Source organism: Perca flavescens, chromosome 5, assembly GCF_004354835.1.
Source record: "Perca flavescens isolate YP-PL-M2 chromosome 5, PFLA_1.0, whole genome shotgun sequence".
NCBI lineage: Eukaryota > Metazoa > Chordata > Actinopteri > Perciformes > Percidae > Perca > Perca flavescens.
The window spans coordinates 11609878-11635940 of record NC_041335.1 but is presented as its reverse complement, the minus strand read 5'-3'; the positions used below and the strand labels follow the sequence as shown (position 1 = coordinate 11635940).

Sequence of the window (26063 nt, the reverse complement as noted above, 5' to 3'; positions counted from 1 at the left end):
AAATGTAGTTCCTAGGCTTTTATTATTAATTATTCTAGCAATCCTTCAATAACGTCGTTAGTAGATGCATTCTGAGCAACTGCACTTGTAATATATATTTATGCCGTACGTAAACTGAAGAAGTGTTTGATGAAAGTAAAAATAAAAATGTACAAGCGCATTAATTTGCTCAGTGAAGAGGTCTATAACTAAATTGCACTCGTAGATGAATGCACCTGTGGTAAACTTTCTTTCGTCGATTTGGGGCCAGGGGACTCTTTCTCCAAAAGTAAGTATACCTAAAATTAAATCAAAAATATATACAACATACGTTGATATTGACAAAATGTTTAGTGTGAATCTGGTTTCTTAATCAAGTTTAGATAGTTTTGTTAACTAACGTGAAGCTAACTTTAATTGCCAATCACTCTACTAGCTAACATGGGATTAATGCATCTTAATGATTTAACTAACTCTGAAATATAATACATTCGTGTCTTATCTTGTAAAAGGGGGGGGATGTATTTGGCGGTAACATTAGCATGCAATATTAGCTAAAACATAGCCTCAACATTATGTTAGCTGGTTGAGCACATGGATGCGTCAAGGGTTGAGCAATTATCGTTAATTAGCAGGAGCCATCTTGTCTGCGACGTGTTTGTACCTAGCGCTAGCTAGTAGCACGACATAATGATTAAATGTCCTTGGTTGTCTAGCTAAATACATCTATCGTTTATTTAGCTAAGCATGTAAACGATCGGGAACAACGAAAACACAATGTTTAACTTTAGTGAATATTTTAGACAATGAAAACGGCGAGTTCATGAGTTCGCCACTTGTAAGGCTACCGCAAGTCTTAATGCCTGATTCTGATTTTTTTGCTCAGATCCGATTTTTTGTTTGGCTGTTCACATTACCTTTTAAAATGTGGCCTATATCAGATTCCAGTGTGAACTGTTTGCGGTTTTGAACTGACCCGTATGCCAAAAGAACAATGACATCAGACGCAGCACGCTGTTGCACTAAAGTTAGGGAGGTTGCCGACATCACCTTTTTACGTGAGCCGATCCCCGCCCTGGCGATGCGACGCCAAAAAATCGGATTTGGGCCACTTTGGTGCCAAAAGTGGCGATTTTTTTTTTTGGGGTCAAGTGACCAGGTCAGGCTTCTTCAGAAGTAGCGATAGTGTGAACACTCAAATCTAGCCCAGATCTTATTATTTATTTTTTTTTTTTTTTTTCCTCAGATTCAGGCCACTTCTACATGTGGTCCTGAATCCGACCTAGCCTCGTGAGACCGTCCTGATCTCGCGAGCTCCAGTTTTCCACTTGGCAGATCAGTCTGGCATCTTGAGGCAGAGAAAATTTGGAGCTGTTAGCCAAACGACCGGGCCAATCAGCGTTGGTTTTGAGGTGGGTTAGGTGGTGATAGACAGATGGTTTATCCAATCAGCTAACCAGTATTATCAGCCAGCGGTAGGGGTAAGCTTCGCTTCAGAACTCAAGCCATGATGGCGCCATTTTGTTGCTAACTGGCCATCACCTCCTGTTAGCATTCCGCTGACCGCCATTTTTTTTTTTACGTCACTTGACTGCGAATAACTTTACATCTGAAGCGTTTAAAGACTCTATTTGTCCGTTGTTTAGTTCCAAAGAAACACGACAATGTATAAAAGGCTCCATTACCTTGTACCTCACGTTATGGCTCCGTAGCAGACGTTTTTGTAAAAATAGGCTAACGATTGTGTCATAACCAAGTGACTTACTATCGCATAGTAGAGGAATTACCGTATAGTACAGGAGAAGCTCGCAGGCAGTTTTGACTTACATGAGATGTTTAGGTTTAATTACTAATGTTAACTAGCATGTTAGTGATCAATAATTAGCCTGTGCTTATGTTATCTGCTTACATACACCTACAGTCTCCGTATCTGTAAGATTGGGAAAGATTGAGATTTCTCTTGGCACAGCTACCAGAAGACTTCCAACTTTCAGACACGTTGCTCACGTCACATTCTCTCAGTTGGAGGCTGCGCAGTAAAGCTGGCCATCACCGGAAAAGTGCTTCTAATAGCCTTCACTGGTCTCCGTCCAGAGCAACGGGGTCTATTGGTCCATTATATACTGTCTATGGCCCTAATTCTGTTAGCCGCTCGCTAATGCTTTTTTTCTCTTGGATCCTTCTTTTGGAATATGGTCCGGGAACCTGAAATGGTGCCTTTTATTCCTAAATTCTCGTTACACAAATGGCAAATATCCTTTACCGACATGTTGCTTGCATTCTGAGCTTACGAGCTATGCTTTGCCTGCAGCAGCAGGGGCGGGCTTGTAGTTGTATTTTCATACGCTTCGTGGGTCTGATTGGTTGATTTGGCCCGTCTATCACCAACATAGGTGATAGACAGATGGTTCATCCAATCAAATAACCAGTATTCCGCCCCTTCCCAAAAGTTCTCCAACGGAAAGTTCCCAGATGGATATGCCGAGCAAATGCGAAGCAATCCATCTGGCGGAGTCAGGTTAAATCCGACCCAGATCTGATTTTTTTTTATTTTTATTTTTTTTTATTTTTCAATGCGACGGCAGTGTGAACGGCCAAGGCGGATTTGATGTGACTTTTACCTCAATAACCCTCGCTGCGCCCATTCTCCCCGCGGGCTGTTAACCGGCTGTTAACCGGGGCGGGCTGTCCTCATTGTTACCCAACCGCGCGTCGCATCGCCAAGGCGGGGATCGGCTCACGTAAAAAGGTGATGTCGGCAACCCCCGACCCGCCTGTAAACACGGACCAAGGAGTTTAACTTGCTCGCAAGTCGGCCCCGTGGTGCAATGAAAGTGAAAGCCGGCGTGCGCCGGCTGAGGTGGGATCCCGGTCCCTCGGGGTCAGGCGCACCACCGGCCCGAGTCGCCGCACCGCCGGGTAGGTGGAGCGTGTGCGAGGGCGAAGCCAGAGTGGTGGAGGCCCGTAGTGGTCCTGACGTGCAAATTGGCGGTACGGTCACACAGACCTCTTTAGTGAAGTTGCAGCCATAACTCCGCAAATTTGTCTCTCTCTCTCTCTTCAGTCTTCTCCTCCTCAGCACCTGCGCATGGCTGCCATTACACAAACCTTTTAATACAAAATAAAAAAATAAAAGCTGAATAATAAATAAAAATGCTGACTTCCTCCATAACCTCCCTAACTTTAGTGCAACAGCGTGCTGCGTCTGATGTCATTGTTATTGTTCTTTTGCGCATGCGGGTCAGTTCAAAAGCAAACAGTTCACAGTGGAATCTGATATAGGCCACATTTTAAAAGGTAATGTAAACAGCCAAACAAAAATCGGATCTGAGCAAAAAAATCAGAATCGGGCATTAAGACTTGTGGTGTGAACGTAGCCTAAGAGACACAGGAGATAAGCTCATGAACGAGCATGTTTCTACCGGTTGCTACGACAACACAAACAAATTGTTGCTAGTGCGCGTGTCCACCGTGACGTCATGGGCCAAGAATGCGAAAAGGGCCGAGCTCCATGTTGTCTTAATGCGCTTTTGAGCACTCTCATTGGAACGTACGGGGCTTCCCGCCGATCACTGTATCCAGTTCTCTTAATACATCCATGGTTTGTACAACATTACAAATTGTGTAACATGATTAATTACATTATGATAAATTATGTATCAAAGGCTTTTGATGGCCCAAGTTTTTTAATTACTAAGTAAATGGAATTTCTTTTTAGCTTTCAGCTCCTATAGTTTAATTTACCAGGTATTTTTTTTTCCTACAAGTTTCTTTTATTTGCTCTTCATTTTGCATTAATGGAGTGTTCGTTTTAAACAGAACATCATTTAAGACGGTCCGAAAATGACTGGTCGTGCACGAGCCAGATCAAGAGGCAGAGCACGAGGTCAAGAGACTTCTGCGCCAGGAGCGGTAAGAGCGGTCTGTGATGTTGATGGAATCTCTGGGTCATTTTACATGACCATGTCTCCTTGATATTTAGGACCATGTTCAGTTCCACCTTTTTATTAAATATTACTAAAGTATAAAATGCTTGCGTGATTCTAGTTATCTATATAGTTAGATGTTTTTGGCTTTATTTGCGCCTGTTTTGAGATATTTCTATTTAACTAGCCTAAGAGTGTTTTCTTTAAAGCAAAGCTTTGTTGCTTCTCTCCTTTTTGTATCAAATGGCACACAATGGCAATCATTACCAAACCTTAGGATTTTGATAATTTAAAAACTTTTCTATAGACTAGAATTGCAGTTTTGTGTCTTGTTCAAATGTAAAATCTTAACTTAATTAACTTTTCCCCACTGTCCTGCAACTTTCCTGAATTATACTTTCAAATTCTTTTTACATAATTTAATTTTATTATTGACTATTCATTACAAACTATGCAAGTTAACTCGCATCCCTTCATTGACTCATTGTCTGCAATTGAAGTTCTGCTAGTTATTCCCTGCACTTAACAGTATTTCATTATTAAGTCATTGGTTGAATTGCATTTTTTTCAGTTTAATTAATAGGTGCATCACAGCAAACTGCAATGCAAAAATGCAAACCTGTTCTGGTATACAGCAATGAAAATGCATCCACTTTGAACATATCTCATAGTAAACATTACAAGTTTTTATTTTTAACACCATTTTAAACATAACAGTTTAACGTTCAGTTTATTTTTTAGTTACTCATATCATTTTCTCCCTATTGCTGCTGTCTGTCTCTATGATAGATCATGTGTATGTAAGTGTTTTTTTTAGCATAAGGCTTGTGCCACCTCACATTTTTCAATTTCTAACAATTAAAATGACATATATTCCATGATGCAATGACATATTGATTTCATTTATAATAAGTTGGTCTACTGTCAGGGTTCCAGTGCGTCTCTTGGAAAACCTGGACATTTAGAGGCTAGTTTTCCAGCAATGGAAACACCTGGACATTTTTTAAAATGACCAAAAATCCTGGAAATAATCTGTTGTCCTGGAAAATAAAATGTAATTTAGCCCCTCACTCACCTATGTGCTTATTTAGTTTAAAACTCAACTTGTTGGTAGGATAAGCTGCATGGTGTGAGACTTTTAAGCCGGTTTACCAGACGTGAACCTGAACGCTCCCTTTTCATATCGGCTCTCAAGTAAGTAAATCTTTGGAATAGGGCTGGGCAATAGGGAGGACATCCCATATCACGATATTCTTGACCAAATACCTCAATATCGATATTGCGGCAATATTCTATGGTTGACAATTGGTGCTTTAACAAAATATTTTCACATTTAGAGTTTAGATAAATAATCATCAGTAATGTGGACATAATGTCTAAGTGGGGAAAAGGCAAATAATGGAACAGCTAGAACAGTCTGGTTAGTTCATCATTTCACTCTAATGCAGCCTTTAAAACCAGGAAAAGACAACACTTCTGCCATATTACCATATCCAAAATTTAAGACGATATCTTTTCTCATGTTACGATATCGATATATCGAAATATTGCCCACCCCTACTGCGTAAAGGACTTGAAGTGATCTTTTCGTCGTCCAGCCCCCGGAGCCATAAGTGGAATTCTCGGAAGCCCGGTGAAAATGCTGTAGATGGTAGGGCTGTGCAATTAATTGAATTTCGATTTTGGCCCCCAACGATCACCAAAATAGTATAATTGATGTTCTGTTTTGCAAGAACACTCTTATTTTGTCTTGTTCTGAATGACACACGCACATCCGCCCCTCCCGAAGCCAGTCAGGGAGGCAAGTCGTGTGCATATCATCCGCTGGAATTTAAAAACTCAGCGCGAGTAAAGATGGCAGCAGCGTTTGGTGAGCAATAAAAGGCAAAATCAACTCCGTTGTCTGGGAACAGCTAATGTTGGCCAACCCTGCGGTGCCTTTGTGTGTCTCAGCAAATATATAAAGCAAATATATACATAAAAAATAACTGTTGCATAAAACGGGAAAAAAAAGAGGCTGGGTTTAAGTGCATAATGTGCAAAGAATGTGTGTGTACAGTGCCTTAATTCTGCTTGGAGGAGGCTTGAGCAAGGAAGGGCACAACGTTTGTGCAAAATGTAAATGGACAATTGAAATTTGGTATATTCAGCGTAGCAACAGTGTCCTTGATTATACACGTGATAAAATGTATTGTCTGTCTTTCTTTCTTAAAGAGCCAGGCTCGAGAGCCTGCACCAGCAGCTCCCCCACCCGCAGAGGGAGAGCTTGTTGGGAGGGGGAGACAGAAAGGTGCTCCAGGACCCTATTCTGCAGAAGGTACGGTCAAACTCGTTTGTTCATGTCAAATTATTTTGGATATTCCTTGCTTTTAAAAGTCTGGGTAGGAAATATTGGATTGACTGAAGTCTTTTCAGAGTGGTGCAATTATGAATGCACTGTTTTTTCAGCACATTGTCTACACCTTCCCCAGACCAAGAGCAAAGTTAACCATGGCAAGGACTGCAGTGCAGGGAAACTGAATATTTTAAACAAGGAGATTAAATAAACATTAGAAAATAGGCTTACACTGGGTTACACACTCCATTAAACATTTCCTATGTATATCATACTCTTGTACAGGACTATAAAGTGTGCAAATTATTCCGGCTCTTGTACATTTTATGTTGCAATGTACACAAACTGGTCGTGACGGTCTCATTTGTTTTGTTTAGCTATCCTACAGATTTCAGGCGGATTTCAGCAGGTGAAGTTGGGAGAAAGAGGTGGACGCCGCCGGGATTTTCATGATGCAGGGGTTAACACCAGGCAGGCTATGGAGCATGTTAAGGACTCAAAGTCTGGTAAGTCATTTGAAAGGAACGTACACTAACACATGCAAATGTACATATAATTGGTGGAGAGGGATTATTAAATACTCCTAAAATTGTGTTTGTACTTCCTCAGGAACATCTGGTGCTACCATTCAGTTGACAGCGAACTTCTTTCGCATCGTGTCCCGCCCTCAGTGGGTGCTGTATCAGTACCATGTGGACTTCAAACCACCAATGGAGGCTCGTCGCCTGAGATCTGCCCTCCTCTTTCACCATGAGGAAGTACTTGGCTCAGCGCGGAGCTTTGATGGAGCGCTGCTTTTTTTGCCTCACAGATTGCACAACAAGGTAATCTGATACTTCAGATGTTAAGCATTTATTATGACATAACTGTTTTTAACATCTCTTAAGAATAAATAATTTAGGTGAGAAAAAATATTATGCCTAATCACGGTTGGATTGTTAGCTACGTTTTGTAATTGAGTCCACAAGTCCCCAGAATAGCTTGCACCCTACTAGACCAGAGTGTACTTTGTGACCAATTAACTGCGATTGCCATCATTAGGGCCCTATGCTGTCACTTGCATAGCTAATAATATTGCCCTAGAATGAGATCCTGTAAACCTTTCAAATCTTAACATTGTGACATTGTTAACATCAGGTTGAGAACGTAAGCATAAGAAATTTTTTTTAAAAATTTGTCTTGAGATTGGATTATTTTGCTCAGCCTTTGCAAAAATATTATTTGTAATTTGAAGGTTCTATGGTAACTTTATTTGTATGGAAGGTTTGATTGGTAAATTATTATAAAATGTTCACTCCAGGCAAACATTGGTTTACTTCCTTGTACTGCAATGTCTAACTTTGTGTTTAGGAAACTGTGCTCCACAGCGAGACAAGGAATGGAGAGAAGGTTCAGATAACTGTCACCTTGACAAATGAACTGCCACCTACATCGCCAGTGTGCATTCAGTTTTACAACATCATATTCAGAAGGTAAATCTTCCAGTACTTTGATAAAACCGTTATAACTGAAATATGTAATGCATCAGCAAAGTTAAATTAATCACCCTCCAATAATTAACTTTGCCTGTGATTATGTACTTGTAGTTGTTGAGTGTTGCATTTTCAATATCGGAAGTAAATCATTACATCTGATTACAATAGCTTAGATACAATACAATTCACTGCATCATTTTGGATGATCTGATTAATGGTGTTATTTAAAACATTTTCAGGATCTTGAGAATTCTTGACATGCAGCAGATAGGACGCAACTACTACAACCCCAAAGATCCACTGAACATCCCACAGCACCGGTATATTAATTTTTCCTCACAATAGTGTATATTTTTAAGATGTAATCCCCCATGATTGTCAAAAGTAAGCTTTTGCCTCTTAATTAAAACTAATGGCAGGGATATAGGGTTGGGTATTGTTTGGGTTTTTTCCGATACCGGTGCTAAAGCAATACTTTTAAAACTGCCGGTGCATGAACCAATACTCTTTAAGAAAGTTTAAAAAAAAAAAAAAGGGTACTAAACCGTCGGCGACATGAAAGAACAGCTTGTTTATTGCTAAGGCCATATGGTAAAAATTAAATTATTTAATAATGTAATAACAATAACTTATTTCACTAGTAAATTGCTGTTGAACGACAAAAACAACCACCAGATGGGGAAAAGGGTATTTTACAATAACTTTGAATGCCCCACGAGGCTGGTGAGTTTCAAGTAAACGCACCGTCTGTGTTTTTCCGGCAGCTGCAGACTGTTGCGTCCCGCTGTTGGAATCCTCTACAGTGAAATACAGTCACACTTTACACCGTTAAGCTGTCAGCATTTAACTGTGTTTAATCCAGCTACTAGCTAACAGTAGGTAACGTTACCTTCTGTCAAGTGTAATGGTACCAAACGTCCCGTGCAGCCATTCTTCTGTAACATCCGTTTCGGAGCATCAGATTGCATCGCAGGCATTTAAGTGGCACCGAAATCCGCATTGCTATTCGGTCCGGTAGATACCGGTGATACCAGTGCCGTATTGGCACCAGGTTTTGGTACCCAGCCCTACTCTTAGCTCTTTCGGTCTAATTAATAGATGAATAAAGAACTGCCACAATCATATGAACGCAAGCCAAATAGCCTTTGACAGCTACAATTCTGTGTTCTTGAAAAAAAAAAAGCAAATTTGTTCTTTGGGTGGTTTAATGAGCTGAAATCATGCTTTTGTAAATTTATACTGTGTAACAATTGGTAAAACCTGTTGGTTTGCTGCCCTTATTTTTAGAAGTAAAAAATAGGATTTGAAGGTCTATCACTAAGGTTTTTATTTTGAAGAGTTCATGGTGGTCCAGGCTAAAACCAAGTTCAGTTAATGGACAATCTTCAATGATGGAAACTAAAGAAATTATCCTGTCTGTGCTAGGCTGACCATCTGGCCAGGTTACACCACAACCATTTTGCGGTACGAGTCATCCATTATGCTGTGTACTGACGTAAGCCACAAGGTGTTGCGTAGTGAGACGGTCCTTGACTTTATGGCCAACCTGAGGCAAAAGTGTGGAAATCAACGCTTCCCTGAGATCTGTGCCAAGGAGCTTGTTGGACTCATAGTCCTCACCAAGTAGGATCAACATTTCACACGCACACATTCTTGGATTAATATGCAGAAGTCTTAAAACTTTATAATACTGGGCTTGGAAGTGTTGTTCATCAACTATTATTTATCCTCTTACTTCCTTTTTTTTTTTTTAGGTACAACAACAAGACCTACAGGATTGATGATATTGCTTGGGATCACACTCCCAACAACACATTCACGAGGGGAGACAAAGACATTTCCTTTAAGAACTACTACAAGACTGTAGGTGTCATGCATTCAGCATATTGGTTTTACTAAGACAATAATGGATATCAACTTTCCTGCTTCTACCAGTGCACACTTAAAGACACACAAATATAATAAATGTTGCATTGACTCATATTGGCATGTACTCAGTTTGAAGTACAGCATATGGAAGGTTTTTGTAGGCTAAATATAGTCAGTAATGCATCTTAATATTAGCCTTATTCTTGGACTTCTATTCTGGTATAATATCCAATATTTATTTTCTGTTTTAAGCAATATAACCTGGACATCACTGATGGAAACCAGGTGCTGCTCGTCAGCCATGTGAAGAAGACGATGGGTCCTGCTGGAGGTCCTCCTCCTGGCCCTGCCATGCTCATACCAGAGCTGTGCTACCTTACAGGTTACCATGTTATTCTCCTGTGTGACTTTACTTACAACATTGTATTAAGCATGTATTGCTTCACCTATAGCAATGGTATTGTGTATATTTATAAGGAAGGCATATGTACTGAAGTGGAGGAATAATGAGGGAATAGTTTTCTGATCACAAGACTACAGCATAAAAGTGTAGACGGACTCTGAAGTCCTTATGTGGGTTTTGGTGACCGCAGTTAGTCTGGTTGGATGTCATCCATGTTAAACTAATCAGTGAAATTGTCAAATTATTTAAAATTTTTTAAATTCTTTGACAGGCTTGACTGACAAGATGCGAGCTGATTACAACATCATGAAGGACTTGAGCACCCACACAAAGTTGGAACCAGAGCAGAGGGAGGTTCGCCTCAACAGATTTGTTTCGAATATACACACGTAGGTGATAATCCTTGGTGTTTTTATCTTTGAGGGGTAATATCCTTCTCACCTTTTTCACCCCTGACCCATTTTCATGCCTGCATGTACCTTAACTAAGATCTGCACAAACTAGACAAACATTGTAGCAGCATTACCAGCCTGCTGGCCAGGGCTAATCAACACATGGTAGCGTAGATGTGATTTTCTTTTTTCTTTTTTTTCTTTTTTTAAGGCATTGGAAATTCTAATGATTCCTTATTAGCTTCTACTTGAATATTGGAGAAGCTGTAAACATCACAGCTACAAATTGTGAAAGGTTAACATTGACCCTGGGGGGGGGGGTCACAACTACCTTCTGTAATATATATAAATATGTATCTTTCCCCTAGAAGTTGTCCTCATCTCAGCAGCTTGTGTAATTGGTCTGTTCATATGCACCGAAGTTAAAATACCAAGTTTTTCTGTCAACCTCTTCAGTCATTAAAATCCCAGGCTGTGGTTTAAATCCTAAACATTATTTCATAGGAATACTGATGCACAGGCGGAGTTGGATAAGTGGGGACTCAACTTTGATAAGCAGCTCCTGCAGCTGACTGGCAGAGTCCTCCCAGCGGAGAGGATTTTCCAGGGACCAAAATCGGTAAAACATTCTTTATTTGTTATTTTTAATTAAATATTTATTTATATGATTTAATTAACAGATGAATGTAATTTGTGTCACCCAGTATGACTACAACCCCAGGGCAGCAGACTGGTCCAAAGAGATGCGTGGGGTTCCTCTGATCAGCTCTCCTCAGCTGGAAAGCTGGCTCATGCTATACACCCGTCGTAACAGCAACGAAGCCCAGTCCCTCCTGCAGACCCTAAACAGAGTCTCTGGTCCACTTGGTTTCCGCATGCAGAGAGCGGTTATGTGAGTATAAGAACAATGTAACAAAAAACTGTTTAACTGCGGCCTTAAAGTAAAATGATTTATGATGTTCAGACAGGTACCTGAATCCTTGAATTTTAAGTTTTAAATTTTTTCAGCCTCATCCAAAGTAATTTGTGACAGAGTGTAAAATACATTTAAATGCACTGAGTTGCTGGTTTATCTAATACACCCAGCTAAAACAAATGCACTATAATACATAAAGGTAATGTTTAGTTATTGAAACTTGAACTTTAGGATAATTTTGGTTGCTTCAGTTTGTTGCTATGTATTTGAATATACATAGCCAGAGAAGTGTTTGTTTATTCTACCCTCATTGATATAAATGGGCTGAACAACAATATAAACACATCCTAACCTTCATGAGGGTAGGATTCATTGCAGGACTGTATTAGACTGCATTAGTTTAAGCTAGGTGTAGGTAACTGGCAACTTACGTCAGTTTATTGTTGCCTAACTAAGCAATTATGGTTGTTGATTTTCTGTCAGATTGCCCAGTCCTGATAGGGTGGTTATGTCATTTAATTATTGCAAGCTCTTCTTTTATTCAGGATAGAGTATGAGGATCATCAGGAGTCTCTTCTCAGAGCCCTGCAGCAAAATGTTGGACCCCAAACGCAGATGGTTAGTGACTGAACTGAATGTAAAGTGTATCATATAATGTAAATATTATCTGTAATTGACATTCCATTACATTTATAATATGTAGAGATTAGCGCTGCCAATCTTTCTCTATAATGCCATTCAAATTTTATAAATAAAATATATTTGAATATTTAATGCTCAAATGCAGCCTGTTAATATGTACTACACACTCAGGCCTATGCATTGTCAATGCCACTATAAGCATGTGGTTGTTGCGGTTACACTTTATGTCCACTAGAGGGACTTCCAACATTAGCCTGACCTTGAAGGGGACCTAGGTCACGGCGCATTGCATTTCTGGCACGCAACTATTGTATAGATTCAATTTCAACCAAAGCACACAGCGACGAACACAAATCAACAGAACTCTGTAATGAAACATTATTTAACAAGTGTAGTGAAGCGGCTCTGTTGTAAAGGCTAACCGCTCGGTTAGCACAATGACATCATGATAGAAAGCACAGCTGAAACAATTTGTCATAAACTAATATAAGTAACCATAGTGTTAACCACGATGCTAACGGCATTGATAACTAAGCCTAATGGTGCTGACACTACTATTTTAGTGATTTTTATAAGCAACCGGTTTCTTGCAGATTGTCACATTGCTGAGAATACAGATCTTTAAAGGTAATATATGAAGTCAAAGCTCTAGGGCAGCTCACAAACTTTACCTGTCTCCATGAAGTTCCCAACTAAGCTCCTATAATTCGCTCTGCAGTCCTTCCGCAGCCTGTCACTCCCCCTGTGCTAACGTTACTCTCTAGTTGACAGTAGCTCCGTGATCCTAAGACCTCACAATGCCTTGTTTCTCACTCTTGCTAACTTATTGTTCATCAGACGCGAAAGGAAAAACATTTTGTTTTCACATGCGGGTAGGCAAAGGCAAGAAGAGGGAGATTCGCGAACGTTGGCCAACATATTTCTAAATCACATTTTTGAATAGTAATTTCAGCATTCAAATAGTGGTTTTTTTTTTTTTTTTTTTTTTTTTTTAAACTATTCAAATTATATTCTACTTTCGGAATTTGTTTGAACAGCCCTAGTAGCAATATATAAAATGTAGAGTCTGAGTATATATGTAGAATGACACTGAGAATATATGGAATGAAGTCTGTCATTCAAGGTGCTGGCGCCATCTTGTGTTTTCTATGTGATTAATCTAGACTATTATTGAATATGGCTATCAGTATTGTCTTTGACCTGTACATGCAAATTACCAGGGTGTTAATAATCTCTCATTCAATATTAGGTTTCATTCCATATATTCAAACTTAATTAAATATATTTGACTATATATTTTCCTACTATCATTGAATAATTTCATACTTCCATTTTTTTCAAACTTTACATGTATATGTATTATGGATGAAGATGCTTTTGAGACATACATGTGTCGTGTCAAAGCAGTTTGAGACCTTCCAGTTGTTTCTGTCAGGTGGTGGTGGTCCTCCCCAGCAACAGGAAGGACAAGTACGATAGCGTCAAGAAGTACCTCTGTGTGGACAGCCCCGTTCCCAGCCAGTGTGTGGTTTCCCGTACCATCAGCAAACCTCAGACACTCATGACTGTGGCTACCAAGATTGCTCTGCAGATGGCTTGTAAGATGGGAGGAGAGCTCTGGAGTGTGGAAATCCCTGTAAGTGGCGTGCACACTAATTGGTTTAGACATTAAAGAAATAAGAAGTTAAGGTGTGTTTTTGGATAAATAAAAGTAGTTCTTAGGTGGATTAAACTGAGAATGAAACTGGTACAGTGCAATGTTTCACTAATATCATAGTGTCAATTAAAACGGACACTAAATGAGATTTCCCAAGTGGATGAATCTATTTTGGGGGCTTTGTTTGCTTATGTCCCATATTTGAGATTTACAAATGTCATTCACTTACTTATAGCTGTACCCATATGTTGCTAATTTAGGTTTCTCCACAGGTCTAGTTAGTTAAATGTGTCCAAGGCTAAAGATGATAGAGATGGACCATTCATTAGTTTCCGAGTTTTTGAGTCTGTTCAAAGATTAACAAGTGAGAAGTAATGAGAAATGCTGGTTCGGAAAGAGCTGGACCACTGTACTGGTAACTTGTCCCACTTCTTTGTGCAGCTCAAACAACTGATGATTGTGGGCATTGACTGCTACCATGACACACTTGCTGGGAAAAGGTCCATCGGAGCTCTAGTGGCCAGCCTCAACCAAGGAATGAGCAGGTTAGTTTCTGACAGTTTCTTCCCATACTGTACTTTGGTCTACAGTCTGAATTAGGTTGTGCGTGACTTCTGCACAGGTCTGCTTGCCAGTTTTTTAGTGAACTCCCCGTCTTTTGTGCCATAGTACAACCATAAGTTGTGTGACCTTTCTAAATTCTTTGTCAAGGTGGTTCTCAAAGTGCGTTCTGCAGCACAAAGGCCAGGAAATAATGGACGGACTGAAGATGGCCTTGAGTGGTAATTTGCTTTCAGTAATTCTACAAATGTCTATTTCATTGTAATATGTATGTTAATTCTCTATCAACAGTCTTGGCTTAACTGTCATCACTTTGTTTGATTTCAAGCTGCACTTAAGGCCTATTTGAAGTTCAACAACTGCCTGCCTTCGCGCATCATTGTGTACCGAGATGGAGTGGGAGACGGCCAGCTGCACAGCGTGGTCAACTATGAGGTTTCACAGATCATGGACTCCATCAAGTCCATGGGCCACGACTACGTGTGAGTTTTTCATGTCCAAAGTTGGTCAAATCTCTGTGCTAACAACATAGTCGCCTGTATTCAGCACCTCCATTTGCTTTTTTAATGACATTGAGAACAGCACTGGCTGAAACTGCCAAGAGCTCTGGGTTAGATGTAGGCCTCTGTATTTCTTTCAAATCAATTGAGTGGGGGAGTTCACAGACCAAACAAATGTGTAAAAGCCTCATTATACTGTAAATTGCCAATTTTTGATGGAGCCTCTCCACCTACTCATCATAGGCCCAAGCTGAGTGTGGTAGTGGTGAAGAAGCGCATCAGCAGCAGGTTTTTTGCTCACATAAATGGAAAAGTGACCAACCCTCCACCAGGTACCATCGTTGACTCTGAGGTCACCCGTCCAGAGTGGTACGTTTTTTTTTGTTTTTGTTTTGTTTTTTGTTTAAAAAAACAAACAAAGTCTTTAATTTATTTTTAGTAGTAAAAGTTAACTGTTGCAAGCTTTGTTTGCCAGGTATGACTTCTACATAGTGAGCCAGGCTGTCCGCAGTGGAAGCGTCTCCCCAACCCACTACAATGTTGTGTACGACACCAGTGGACTGAAGCCTGATCATATGCAGCGACTTACCTACAAGCTGTGTCACATGTACTTCAACTGGCAGGTAGGCTGGCTTTGAAATCCGTGTGTTAACGTGCATGTTTCCTCCTGCATGGCCGTACTCTTTCTCCAAAGGTCTGGAAACATTTTGAATAATGTTTGAACTTAACTACAATTGCACTGAAAATTCAGTACAGGAGTGGGCATTTTTATAGTTGCAAACAACTAATCCGAGCCAACATTATTTAGTCTGATAATAAAATAGTAAACAGGGTAGAGCTGTAATCGGGCCTTAAAAGTACGGCACGTGCTTCACACCGCGAGCGGGCACACGCACCATTCACGGAAAAGGGAGAGAAAGAAAAAAGAGACCGTGCCGCACGTGCACAGCTCTTTTATAAATGAGTAATTTATATATAGATAGAAATATAGATACATGTTTTAACATTTATTCATGACTAACTGAGGCTATAGGCCACTTGGAAGTTGGAACAAAGAAACAGGCTAAGTCCTCCAGAGACCAGCCTCCGTTTCACCTCCTCAGGATCCATTTTCACGCTAATCGAAACGCAGCAGCTGACCGCTCATTTACCAAGCAACCCGAAGCCCGAGCCAGTGTAAAATAATAGAAATTAAAGGTCCAATATGTAATATTTGTACTGTAATAAATCCAAAAATGACACCAATGCCTCATCAGATATTAAGGAAACATGTTAAACTGAAATACTATCTTTTCTGACAACAATGCTAATTTCAGTATTTTTTCTTTTTGAAATTTACATTCCGTGACGGAATTTATGTTTATGTTTTGATCTGTGAGTTGTTATCAACGGCCCAGTTTGACAGGCAGGCCGGGTTGCCAGATATACCTGTAAAAACATAAACCCAGCACGCTACAGCTGTAACGTTAGTGCAGCCATGAAAGCAGCAAACAAACGAACATAATCAACGGAGATAGATTCTACATGACATAAAAAAATGAAAACAGCATGTTTCTAACAGTTGCGTGACCAGAGACGTAACAACCCCCTGGTAAATATTGGAGATGTATTTGAAAGATGGAGACAGCTTAGAGCCCAAAAGGACGCAGAGTTGGCTTATTTTCTCCTGAACCGGTAAGCATTAGCTCCACGCTAATTTATCACAGCTACTAGGGATGGGCATTTTTTGTCATTTCAACATTTGTGTACTCACATTGAATTATATAGCTAGAGTACCCGAGTTGGTTACTCGCAAAAACAATTGAGACATAGCCAGTAAAGTGATCCCGACTGGTTCTGGCTAACGGCGCCATGCTAACCCTGCTAACTGCTAGCTAACGTTACCGGGAGGACCAGGCAAGCAGCCCATGGCTGTTTACAACGTGTAGTTCAGCGGCTGGAGCCGACAACGGTGAGTTATTTTAAGCCGCGAGAGGGGGGCTGTAAATCGGAAAGAGGAGACTATGAGTTTGCAGTGTGTTTAGCGATTGGTGCCGTAATTCTAAGCCAATGAAGTGTGTTCCGTCGGCAAGGTAGTGGTATTTTTAGCGTTTCGTATTGTAATTCTAAGCCGAGGAAGTGTGCCTGACTGGCGCGTGGAGAGGACAGTGAGGTTGTTGTGTTTTTAGCGGTTCATACTGTAATTTTAAGCCGGAAAAGTGTGTCTGTTAGTTGGTTACAGAGCTCCACGTGATCACGGGCTTTTATGACTGTCAATATAGCCAGCATCTAACGTTAGCTACTTGGCTGTGCTGTGGAGTAATGTCTGGCTATGTGAGACTAGCATCTAACGTTAGCTACTCGGCTGTGCTGTGGAGTAATGTCTGGCTATGTGAGACTAGCATCTAACTGTGGAGTAATGTCTGGCTTAGACTAGCATCTAACGTTAGCTACTCGGCTGTGCTGTGGAGTAATGTCTGGCTATGTGAGAAAAGCGTCCAGCTACATTGTTGTGAATGGTCTCAGCCTGGCAACCCCCGTGAACTTCTAGTCTGGGCAGGAGGGGGCGGGGGAGACGACTCTCCAGTATTTTGAATTGGTAGTGCAGTAACTATTTTAACCGCTAGCTGCCAGTATTACACACAATATTACATATTGCACCTTTAACCCGTCGGGTCAGCTCTAAAACCGGGTACCCGCAGTGTCTTAAAAGTCTTCCTAATTCCTAAATTTAATCCAAAAATAAGGCCTTTAAACGTCTTAAATTTCATTCACAAATTATTAAATTAAATTTACAAAGGTCTTGTGTCTTGTCCTTTTTCATAGGATTAAATATCGTAACGTCATAAATGAATGCTTTGTGTGTCTTTTACAATTAACTACGTTTGGTGCGACTTGGATGTTATAAGACCGTACAGGTAACTGTTTGTCGGTGTTTTTCTTTACGCTCTTGATCGTGGAGTGTGCGCGACACATGAATGTATAATAATTACGCCGCAACATGTTTTATTATAAAACCATGGACATAGTGAGCAAGCTCAGGCGCAAATCAATCAGTTGTCAGGAAAGAAACAAACGTCTCGCACTGTGTTAGTAATCAGCTAACGTTAGCTCGTCGGTTAGATTGGGCTAGTGTCTGAAGATGTGGTCAGAGATGGGGACCAGCTGGCAGACGAGGCAGCGGGCAATGGGGCTGAGCTTGGCACGCCAAGCGGATCGCTGCGAGAGTCCGTTCAGCACTGAGACGGTGGAGCTGAAGACCCACCTGCAGGTTCCTGATCAGTTACAACAGCAATGGAGTGAGGGTTATAAGGCGAGAACCATGTCGGCGATGGAAACTCCTCAAACGGCATCACCCTAGTGTGCCGATCGCTGGGCTGAGGAAAACCAAACCGGAGCCCAACTCCTTATCCCCGCTGCTTTCAAGCATTCTTTAGACGCAAAAAGCCGATCCGGATGAAACTCTGAAGCTTTTGGCATTTACATTGGCATATTATATTACATTTGATCTTATACCAAGGTGGACACCTCTTAATGCACAGGTTTTATTTTGTCATCATGCTATTTTGTATTTTTAGTTTCATAGCATAGCTCTTCATGTAACAAATATTTATCTTATGATGTTAGAGTACAAACACACCTAACAAAGCTTTTGTGAATTAAATATTGTGGAGTGTTATAACAAATTGTTATATTAAATTCAGGTAACAATGGTAAAGAATTATTTTCTTGGGCTTAAAATCCAGATTTTCCATTATATGGCTGTGAATTTGCCATATCATTTCATCCTAGGTGGTATTAAAAAGGTCTTAAAGTCTTAAGTTTAAGTTGAAAAATCCTGGTAATGGTACCCTTGTAAAGGTCCAAGAGTGCTTTTAGAATTGAAATGCTCTATTTTCTTCATTTGTGCTATAGGGGATCATCCGCGTGCCCGCTCCCTGCCAGTACGCCCACAAGTTGGCCTTTCTTGTGGGTCAAAGCATCCACAGGGAGCCCGGTGTGAAACTGGACGACCTCCTCTTCTACCTCTAAAAGGATAAAAAAGACAAGCTATTTGTTTGGTTGTGACTCTGAAGTCACCTTGTGAAAAAACATATGTAAACTTTTGTTACATAAGTTCTCTTCAGTTTAAAAAATGCAAGTTAGTTTTGACAGAGTGCTAAGAGTTTGTTTGCATTTCTAGCCTCAGAATGCCCTGTGTAACAAGTTACGCAGTTCAAGTGCTTTGTTTTACACATTAAAGTCTAATAACTAAGACAACATTCCCCAGGTCTAAAGCTAGCACATATGCTAAAATGATAAGTGATGCACCCTGTCTCCTGTTGGAAATACACTTTTAAGGTTTAAGTAGATGACATTGTTCAGAGTAAAATGTCAAAAGTAACTGAGTTAACTCAAGCCTGCCCTGAAATGAGAAATATTTCAGTCTGTCGTTATTGTATTCACTTAAATCTTCATTACCAATATTAGTTTATGTAGGCTTTTGTCTTTGAGTTAAAAAAAAAAAAAGCACAGCTGATTTCTTTTTATAGGTGAATCTAAAATCTTTTTTACCGGTTGATTATACAAGCGACTCTTCTGGTGATAAGTTGCAATGTCCTCCACAGTGCGGAGTAAATGGATGCAGAAATGTCACATTTCTGTTAGTAAGGTTCATATGGGTCTACAGCTAGGTACGGTTATTGCTGTTAAATGGTTCTAATAAACATTTGTGTGGCATGTCATTTTGTTGAGTTAAATCACACATGCAAAAATTACAAAATATCAAATTTATTTGGATTTGTTTTGTTGTTTTTTTTTTTTTTAGAAAAGATTGCACATGCACACCCACACAATAAGTTGTAACCATCAATATAGGCTGATAAGAATTATCATAAAGCTAGCACACAATTGCAGACTTTTAAACAATATGGTCTTCAAGACACCATGGGGAAAGCTTGCACTGTTTTGATTATAAAGTTAAATGTACAAAAAAGGCAGTTTGAAAATCAAGTATAAACATTTAAAAACAATTTTACAAATGGACAAAGTACAAAAAGAGCAACAGTCACTCAAAATGAATAGAAGCGATGTCTGAAAACATGGTCCAGAAATGGGAAACGATGTACATCAGTTTACTGTACTGTGGGCTAACATGGCTGTTCGGCCGAGAATTGTACAGAAAGTATTACAGAATGTTTTGCATACATTCTTTTTTGGCAGTTTCAGTTCAACTCTTGTGTTTAGAAAAAATAGGCTAGATTTTCAAATACATGATGAAATGGAAAACAATGGTGTGAGGAACTAAAGGTGGACTGTTTCATTTCACGCACAAAGACCGACATCTGCACAATCCTTTTGGGCAGCTTTGACAATACATTGGCTTTCAATTCATCATACATTCACTACTCTACATTAAGGTGTGTGTGTGTGTGTATATGTATATATATATATATATATATTTTTTTTTTTTTTTTTTTCATATACAGTACTTGTATCCTGCACCAACCTAACTTGGGACACGCTGATCAGGCGTAAGTGACCGATTGGCTTGAATAAACTTTTCAGATCTACTAGATTTTGGGTTAGAAGGGCAGAGGAGGCAGCGTAGAGGTAGCCTTGTGTCTCAATCTTAACTACTGTGGAAACAGTCAAACCTTTTAGGCTTCTAGTGAAGCCTAAAAGTGTTGCATGTTATGAATCAAATGCAATACAATATATCACACAGATTAACCTGTTTATGTAATATAGTTTAATATAATTTTAAATCAGATGTGCATCAGTGTGGCATCAAAAAACAGTGAACGTAAAAGAAGAAAAGTCCTTTTCATTCACTCAGTAGCCTCAACAATTAGTATGCAGAGAACATTTTGACTTTTTTTATTTTTTCATTGTTTTCTAAGATTAAAAATAATGTATTGGGCTTTACTATAGATGATGGACATTGTCAACACCTGGAGTCTTGGACTGAAATGTGTAAGCTTTTGTCCTATTGAAATCACGACAGTCACGCAATACAGTACCCTGCACATCACGAGTCAGGATTAACATCTGCAAACAGATTTTACCGACCTAAATGAATAGTAGGCATGGAACTGCACGCTCTACTGGGCAAAGTACTAACCATTGTGCGATTATAAGGCAAATACAAGAAGGTTGGATCTACTTCCATTCAGGCTGATTTTAATGCAGAGACCCTGTAGTAGGTACAGTATGTGCTTGGTTTTATTTTTTTTTTAAGATGTCTGATGTGGGGGGCTTGTCTCTCACAATTAAGATAGGGCAGATGAGTAGGAGTTAATGCTGCTGATGAGTTACACCACAGTATACTGCGTCAAATTAAAAGTACTGCATGCTCCAGGTTCCGTACTGAGCCGTCCTGTTGCATGCACTCGAGGGGTCAGGAGGGAATGTGCTGAAGCAAAGCATGCAAACCTCTCATACAGTTCATGTGGCTGGCTGTTTTGAAAATAAGCTCAGGTCGAGGTCTTTACCAGGCCCTGTCTTTTCCTCCAGATTCAAAATGGACTCCCGAGGTTTATTTGATGATCCCTCAGTGTTTGAATGACATTCTGTTACACACAGACGCCGGTCAGACTCCTCATGTGGTGTTTTAAGTGCCATCAGACTCGATCAGGTGCAACAAGGAGAATGCCCCGGGCCTGGTCTCCGTCTACAGCAGAACATCAGTCAGAGACTTGGAGGTAAGATGCTCGATACTACATCGGCCGACACCACGAGGTCTCGGGATCATAATATGAAATGTTATCGAAAATATGTAGTTGATACCGTTAACAAAATACAAATATTGTAGTAGACAACAGATGTACAAGAATAAAGCATTTGCTAAGCTCACAAATGCCAAATCTTTTTTCTTTTCTTTTAACACTACAAGGACGTGGTTGACACTTTCCAAGTATGTCAAGAAATTATTTTACAGCGCCGAGTCTTTGCAATAGTGTCTTCCCTTTGGAGAGCAGTCCCTTTTTCTTTTTGGAGGAGTACATGTCCGGTGGGGCCCTGATGAGACGGCCGGGCCCCACGGTGGCAGGGCCAGAGCCGGGGATGTGTGGACGCACTGTGGGTGAGCCTGCTCTTCTGGGCGGACCCGATTTTTCCAATGGAACCTAATGGGAGACCCGTAAGGGACAGTTGAGGGTGTTAAAAAGCCAGCCGTCTCTCACACCTCAGTCCCTACTCCTAACTCCTTTCTGTCTCAGCAGGGCCACCATTAGCTCTGAAGTCTATCTCCCTGGATGTTGTCCTGTGCACTCAGGTATAGATATGCTGTACACACTCCCTCCCTCCCTCCCTCCCTCCACCCTGCTTCTCCCTCCCTCTGTCACGTAGAAACAGTGTTTGTTTTTTATAAAGCTGCTAGGAATAGTCTACAACAACACGGAATTTAAGCATGACATTGACTAACTTCCACATCACTGTAAGGTGACAACATTTCCCAACAATGAATATCAAGGGCTGAGCAGTTCCTCTCACATAAACAGATACATTTGCATTTTGGGAGTGTGGGACATATATCACATTCACTTTCCTTCCCCCTTATATATGTATATAGATATTTACTGATACAACTGGGTTACAGAGAAACTACTAGTCACTATTCCTTTTCTGTAATCATGAGCTAAAAGGCTCCTTTAAATTGCAATGTGGGAAGACAGATGGTCAAAGATTCCATTTATGAGGCTATATTTATGTATACAATATGTGTTCCAACACCACAACATATCAAAATCATTCTGCTTCATTTAGTATTTGATTATGCTGAGTTTAAAGCGAGACTGGAACTTTTGAGAGAACAAAAAAAAGTGCCACTTGCAAATGAAAAGTTGAATTCTTCAGAAACAAAGCCGCACCATTGCTCAACTCAGTCGTCGGTACGCTTCGCTGCTACAGCCTTAACTCGGTCTGGTGTGACCTGGAGCTTATGGTGGCTAATGTTGGCTAACTTTAGGGAAATATTGCTGTATATCGGACATCACGGTGTCAGGTTTTCTGACTTCATCACTTTTCTTCACTTGTGCTACTGTTGCAACACATTTTAGCATTTTAGCTAGATGCTAAAAAAGTAGTGTAGCAATTCAGCGCTATCCCACAATTGTCATTTGAAGCCGCTGTTCAGCAAAAGTTCCATAGTCCCACTTTAAATAAATAACTAATAGTTGACAATTTAATTGATAGCTCATATTTGAAAACCAAAATGCAATTTCACTCTTGTTTAACATTATTCCTCGCCTACAAGAAAAAGAGTCCCAAATTTGGCTAGAGCAAAAAGTCAAATTACATTAGAACGGCTAAACCAAATCAAAGATATGTATGCTTTTCTTTGGATTTTGCATAGAATTGGTAGGTTTTCTGGATTTCTTTCTGGGATGCAGCGTGCCATGCTGCACTGAAAGTAGCCTAAACATTTTGATAACTGGGTAATTGTACAATGGCCTTTTAGCTTACCATGAGTTACAGCAGGAGACTTATTGCAGGAGACGGACATTGTCATGTACAACACTCAGAGAAACAACTGAAGATACCATACTTCTTGTCTAATGCATTGGCTGGGGTTACTATCTCCTACTGACAAACAAACAGTACTGAGTGTTTTGGTGAAACAAAGAGGAATCCTAAAACTACCTAAAAGGAATGTCATATAAAGTATACATGTTGCATACCAGAAGCTAAGGGTACCCATGTCATCTGCATTAGACGAGGGGAGCGTAATCTTGGTATCCTCAGTTGCTCACTTACGTGACGGAAACAGAGCCTTTAAGGTGTGAAATGAACACTCTTCTTCTGTTTTGCCAAGCGGGTGAGGAAAAGAAATAAAAAAATATATATATGGTGATGGCATTTCAACAGTTTGCACTATGACAATGGCAAATTAGAACACAAGGAAAGAAATATCTGATGACACCTATTGATATTTCAACAATTTGCATTATTTGTTAAACACAAAAATAACATCACATATTTACATTTAGTAAATAATTACTTCTGAAATTATTCTCTGATGGCAACATAGGCTAAGTGACCTTCTGCGTGCTACTTTACAAGAAAGCAATATACAAAACAAGGCGTTCAGGAGCAGATACAAAAGTTGGACTACACTAGACTTATCTTCATATAAAATGTTCAAGAATTCATGCATCGGGACTATAGAACATGCTAAGCTACAGACTACATAGTTCATCTTTCAGTACAACAAAACTATTTTTACTCTATTAGAAATGATTCGAGATCAAACACAGAATATATTCATAAAGCATCTGTCAGAATGCTGAATATGCATGTGCAAAAAGGGTTAACTGCTGTTTTTCAAGACATGACAGAACAAGTTAAAAAGTCACAGGAGCGTTCCCCTCCTCCATTTTACTCTCATTGAGAATGCTTTATGAATACAGTCGATCCATGTATTATACAATGCAGAATTTACTCCCCCCTTCACAGCAGTAAACATGAAAAATAAAAGTACCTCTGTCAAGTATTAGTCTTAAAGTTGTTTTTTTCATAGATTTCTTAGACATCTATTTATTTACAGTGTAATGCTCCAAAGTCAGAAATCCCATTGTACTTCAATGAGACACGCACGCTCGCACGCACGCACGCACGCACAGACACGGTACTAAAGGAGATAGAGGGAACTGAAAATAGTAAATGGATGACAGAGGGCTAGTACTGCGAAGGAGCATGTACCCTTTTGGTCTTTATCCGTGCAGCCGACACCCGAGTGTCCTGGGGGTATCGAGATGGTGAGTCAGTGAGAAAAACCTCGACATCATCAGGCACTTCTTCTAGAAAGTTGGAAGGAACGAGTCCCTTGTGTCCATTGAGCTCGCCCTGAGGAGGACACAAACACAGTGAGACCGCTGCGGTATTTAACTTTGTTACTCTGCACTTCAACAGTTCCTCCTCCACACTCCAGACTCATTACCAGTCCCAACAGGAGAGAACGCAGAACACAGATTTTAAAATCACTCCGCTGGCTCCCAGTCCATTTTAGAGTGAATTTGAACATTTTAACGATCACTTTCAAGGCTCGTACGGGGATAGCGCCAAAATATATAGCTGAACTTAGCCCGTAAGAGCCTATAACATAACCTGAGATCCTCTGGTAGGTCACTCCTGGTCACTCCGTGGTCCAAATTAAAAACTAAAAGGTGATCGGGCCTTTTCTGCTCGGGCCCCCCAACTGTGGAAGAACCTACCGGAGGAGATCAGGGAAGCCCACACGTCTTCATTTAAGTCTCTTTTCAAAACTCACTGCTTTACGACTTGCTTTTTTATTGATTTTGTTGTTTGTCTATTATCTGCCATTTCTTTTTCTTAAGATTATTTTTGGGGCATTTTTCCGCCTTTAATGATAGGAAAGCCATGAAGGAAATCGTCCCAGGTCGGACTCCAACCCTGGACCTTCTGCGTCGAGGCACGAACCTCGGTACACGTGCGCCCGCTCTACCGACCGAGCCACATTAGCTTCCATTTCTGATGTGGTTGTTGCTTTTTAAATGAATGTAAAGCACTTTGTAACTTGTTATAAATAAAAGGTATTATTATTACTATTATTATTACTTTGGGGCGGTGCAAAGAAGTTTCAAATGAAAGCTGCAATAGAGTTGAGAGATGGGAGGAACTGCCGACGCGAGAAGTATTCATCTGCACAAGCATGTCCGTTTGGATTTTTATCAAAGTGCTCCAACCGTGAGTCACAGACAGGAACACTGTTAAACTGCAACTATTCCGGAGCTCTGCTGCCAGGCTTGGAACTAGAACCAGAGAGAGAGGGCATATTATCCCAGTTATTACCCCAGTTATAGCTAACCTCAACTGGCTCCCAGTGTCTTTTAGGATTGATTCTAAGGTTCTTTTACTTGTTTATGAGGCTTTTAATGGTTTGGGACAGGCACTGGCGGAGGGAACGGAGCAGTAGCCCCACCCGCTGCAGAGAGCCGACAGCCAGGATTGCAACTTCAGCGACTTTTTAATCGTTAAAGGCTAAATCGTTGCATGGTCAAAATTACGAGTCGCACCAAAGTCGCGGTGATTGGTTGAATTTGGGTGAATTGGCGCGATCGCGACATCGCAAAATCCTGGAGGGACTGCCTCTTACACCTATTGGCACCGTGACGAATGCCAGGGGGAGATTACTCGCCAGGGAAGCGAAAAAGAGAATTAAAACGACAACGCGACAGGCAAAGCAACAACAAGACCAAAGATAATATTGGAGTGGCTAGAACAGCTGCGTGTAAACAATGGAGATACTAAGAGCAAATTTCGGGTTTGGCCACCATAGGAGTTGAAATGCACTCAGAATGGGAGGGGCTAGAAAGTAATATTCAGTTGGTTGTCATATACAATTTCACCGCTAGATGGGAGAAATTCTTACACAATGTAGCTTTAAGATCCAGATGTCCAATGACCAAAATGCATCATCCGCTTAAAAT

The 26063-nt window shown here is 40.4% G+C and overlaps 2 protein-coding genes across 17 annotated transcripts in view; one reads left to right on the top strand and one right to left on the bottom strand.

The window, feature by feature from the left end:
• The first annotated feature begins 161 nt into the window (after window positions 1–161).
• piwil1 (piwi-like RNA-mediated gene silencing 1) lies at window positions 162–19358 on the top strand. The gene is made up of 21 exons (XM_028577419.1): window positions 162–268; window positions 3799–3891; window positions 6120–6222; window positions 6618–6746; window positions 6850–7064; window positions 7591–7712; window positions 7955–8035; window positions 9141–9338; window positions 9470–9578; window positions 9837–9966; window positions 10259–10376; window positions 10884–10998; window positions 11084–11271; window positions 11841–11913; window positions 13373–13573; window positions 14036–14139; window positions 14306–14376; window positions 14484–14637; window positions 14899–15024; window positions 15131–15278; window positions 18550–19358. Exons 2-21 carry the CDS (start codon window positions 3823–3825, stop codon window positions 18664–18666), a joined length of 2571 nt encoding a protein of 856 aa, XP_028433220.1. The 5' UTR covers window positions 162–268; window positions 3799–3822; the 3' UTR covers window positions 18667–19358.
• A 1511-nt stretch (window positions 19359–20869) lies between these two features.
• Window positions 20870–26063, bottom strand: part of rimbp2b (RIMS binding protein 2b) — a 111437-nt gene continuing 106243 nt past the window's right edge. For all 16 annotated transcript variants that reach the window (XM_028577528.1, XM_028577533.1, XM_028577535.1 and 13 more), the window contains 2 exons: window positions 24316–24459; window positions 20870–21740 (listed from right to left, as the gene is read on the bottom strand). In XM_028577528.1, coding sequence (XP_028433329.1) covers window positions 21543–21740; window positions 24316–24459 — 342 coding nt within the window. In that variant the 3' untranslated portion in view covers window positions 20870–21542. The remainder of the gene's footprint in view (window positions 21741–24315; window positions 24460–26063) is intronic.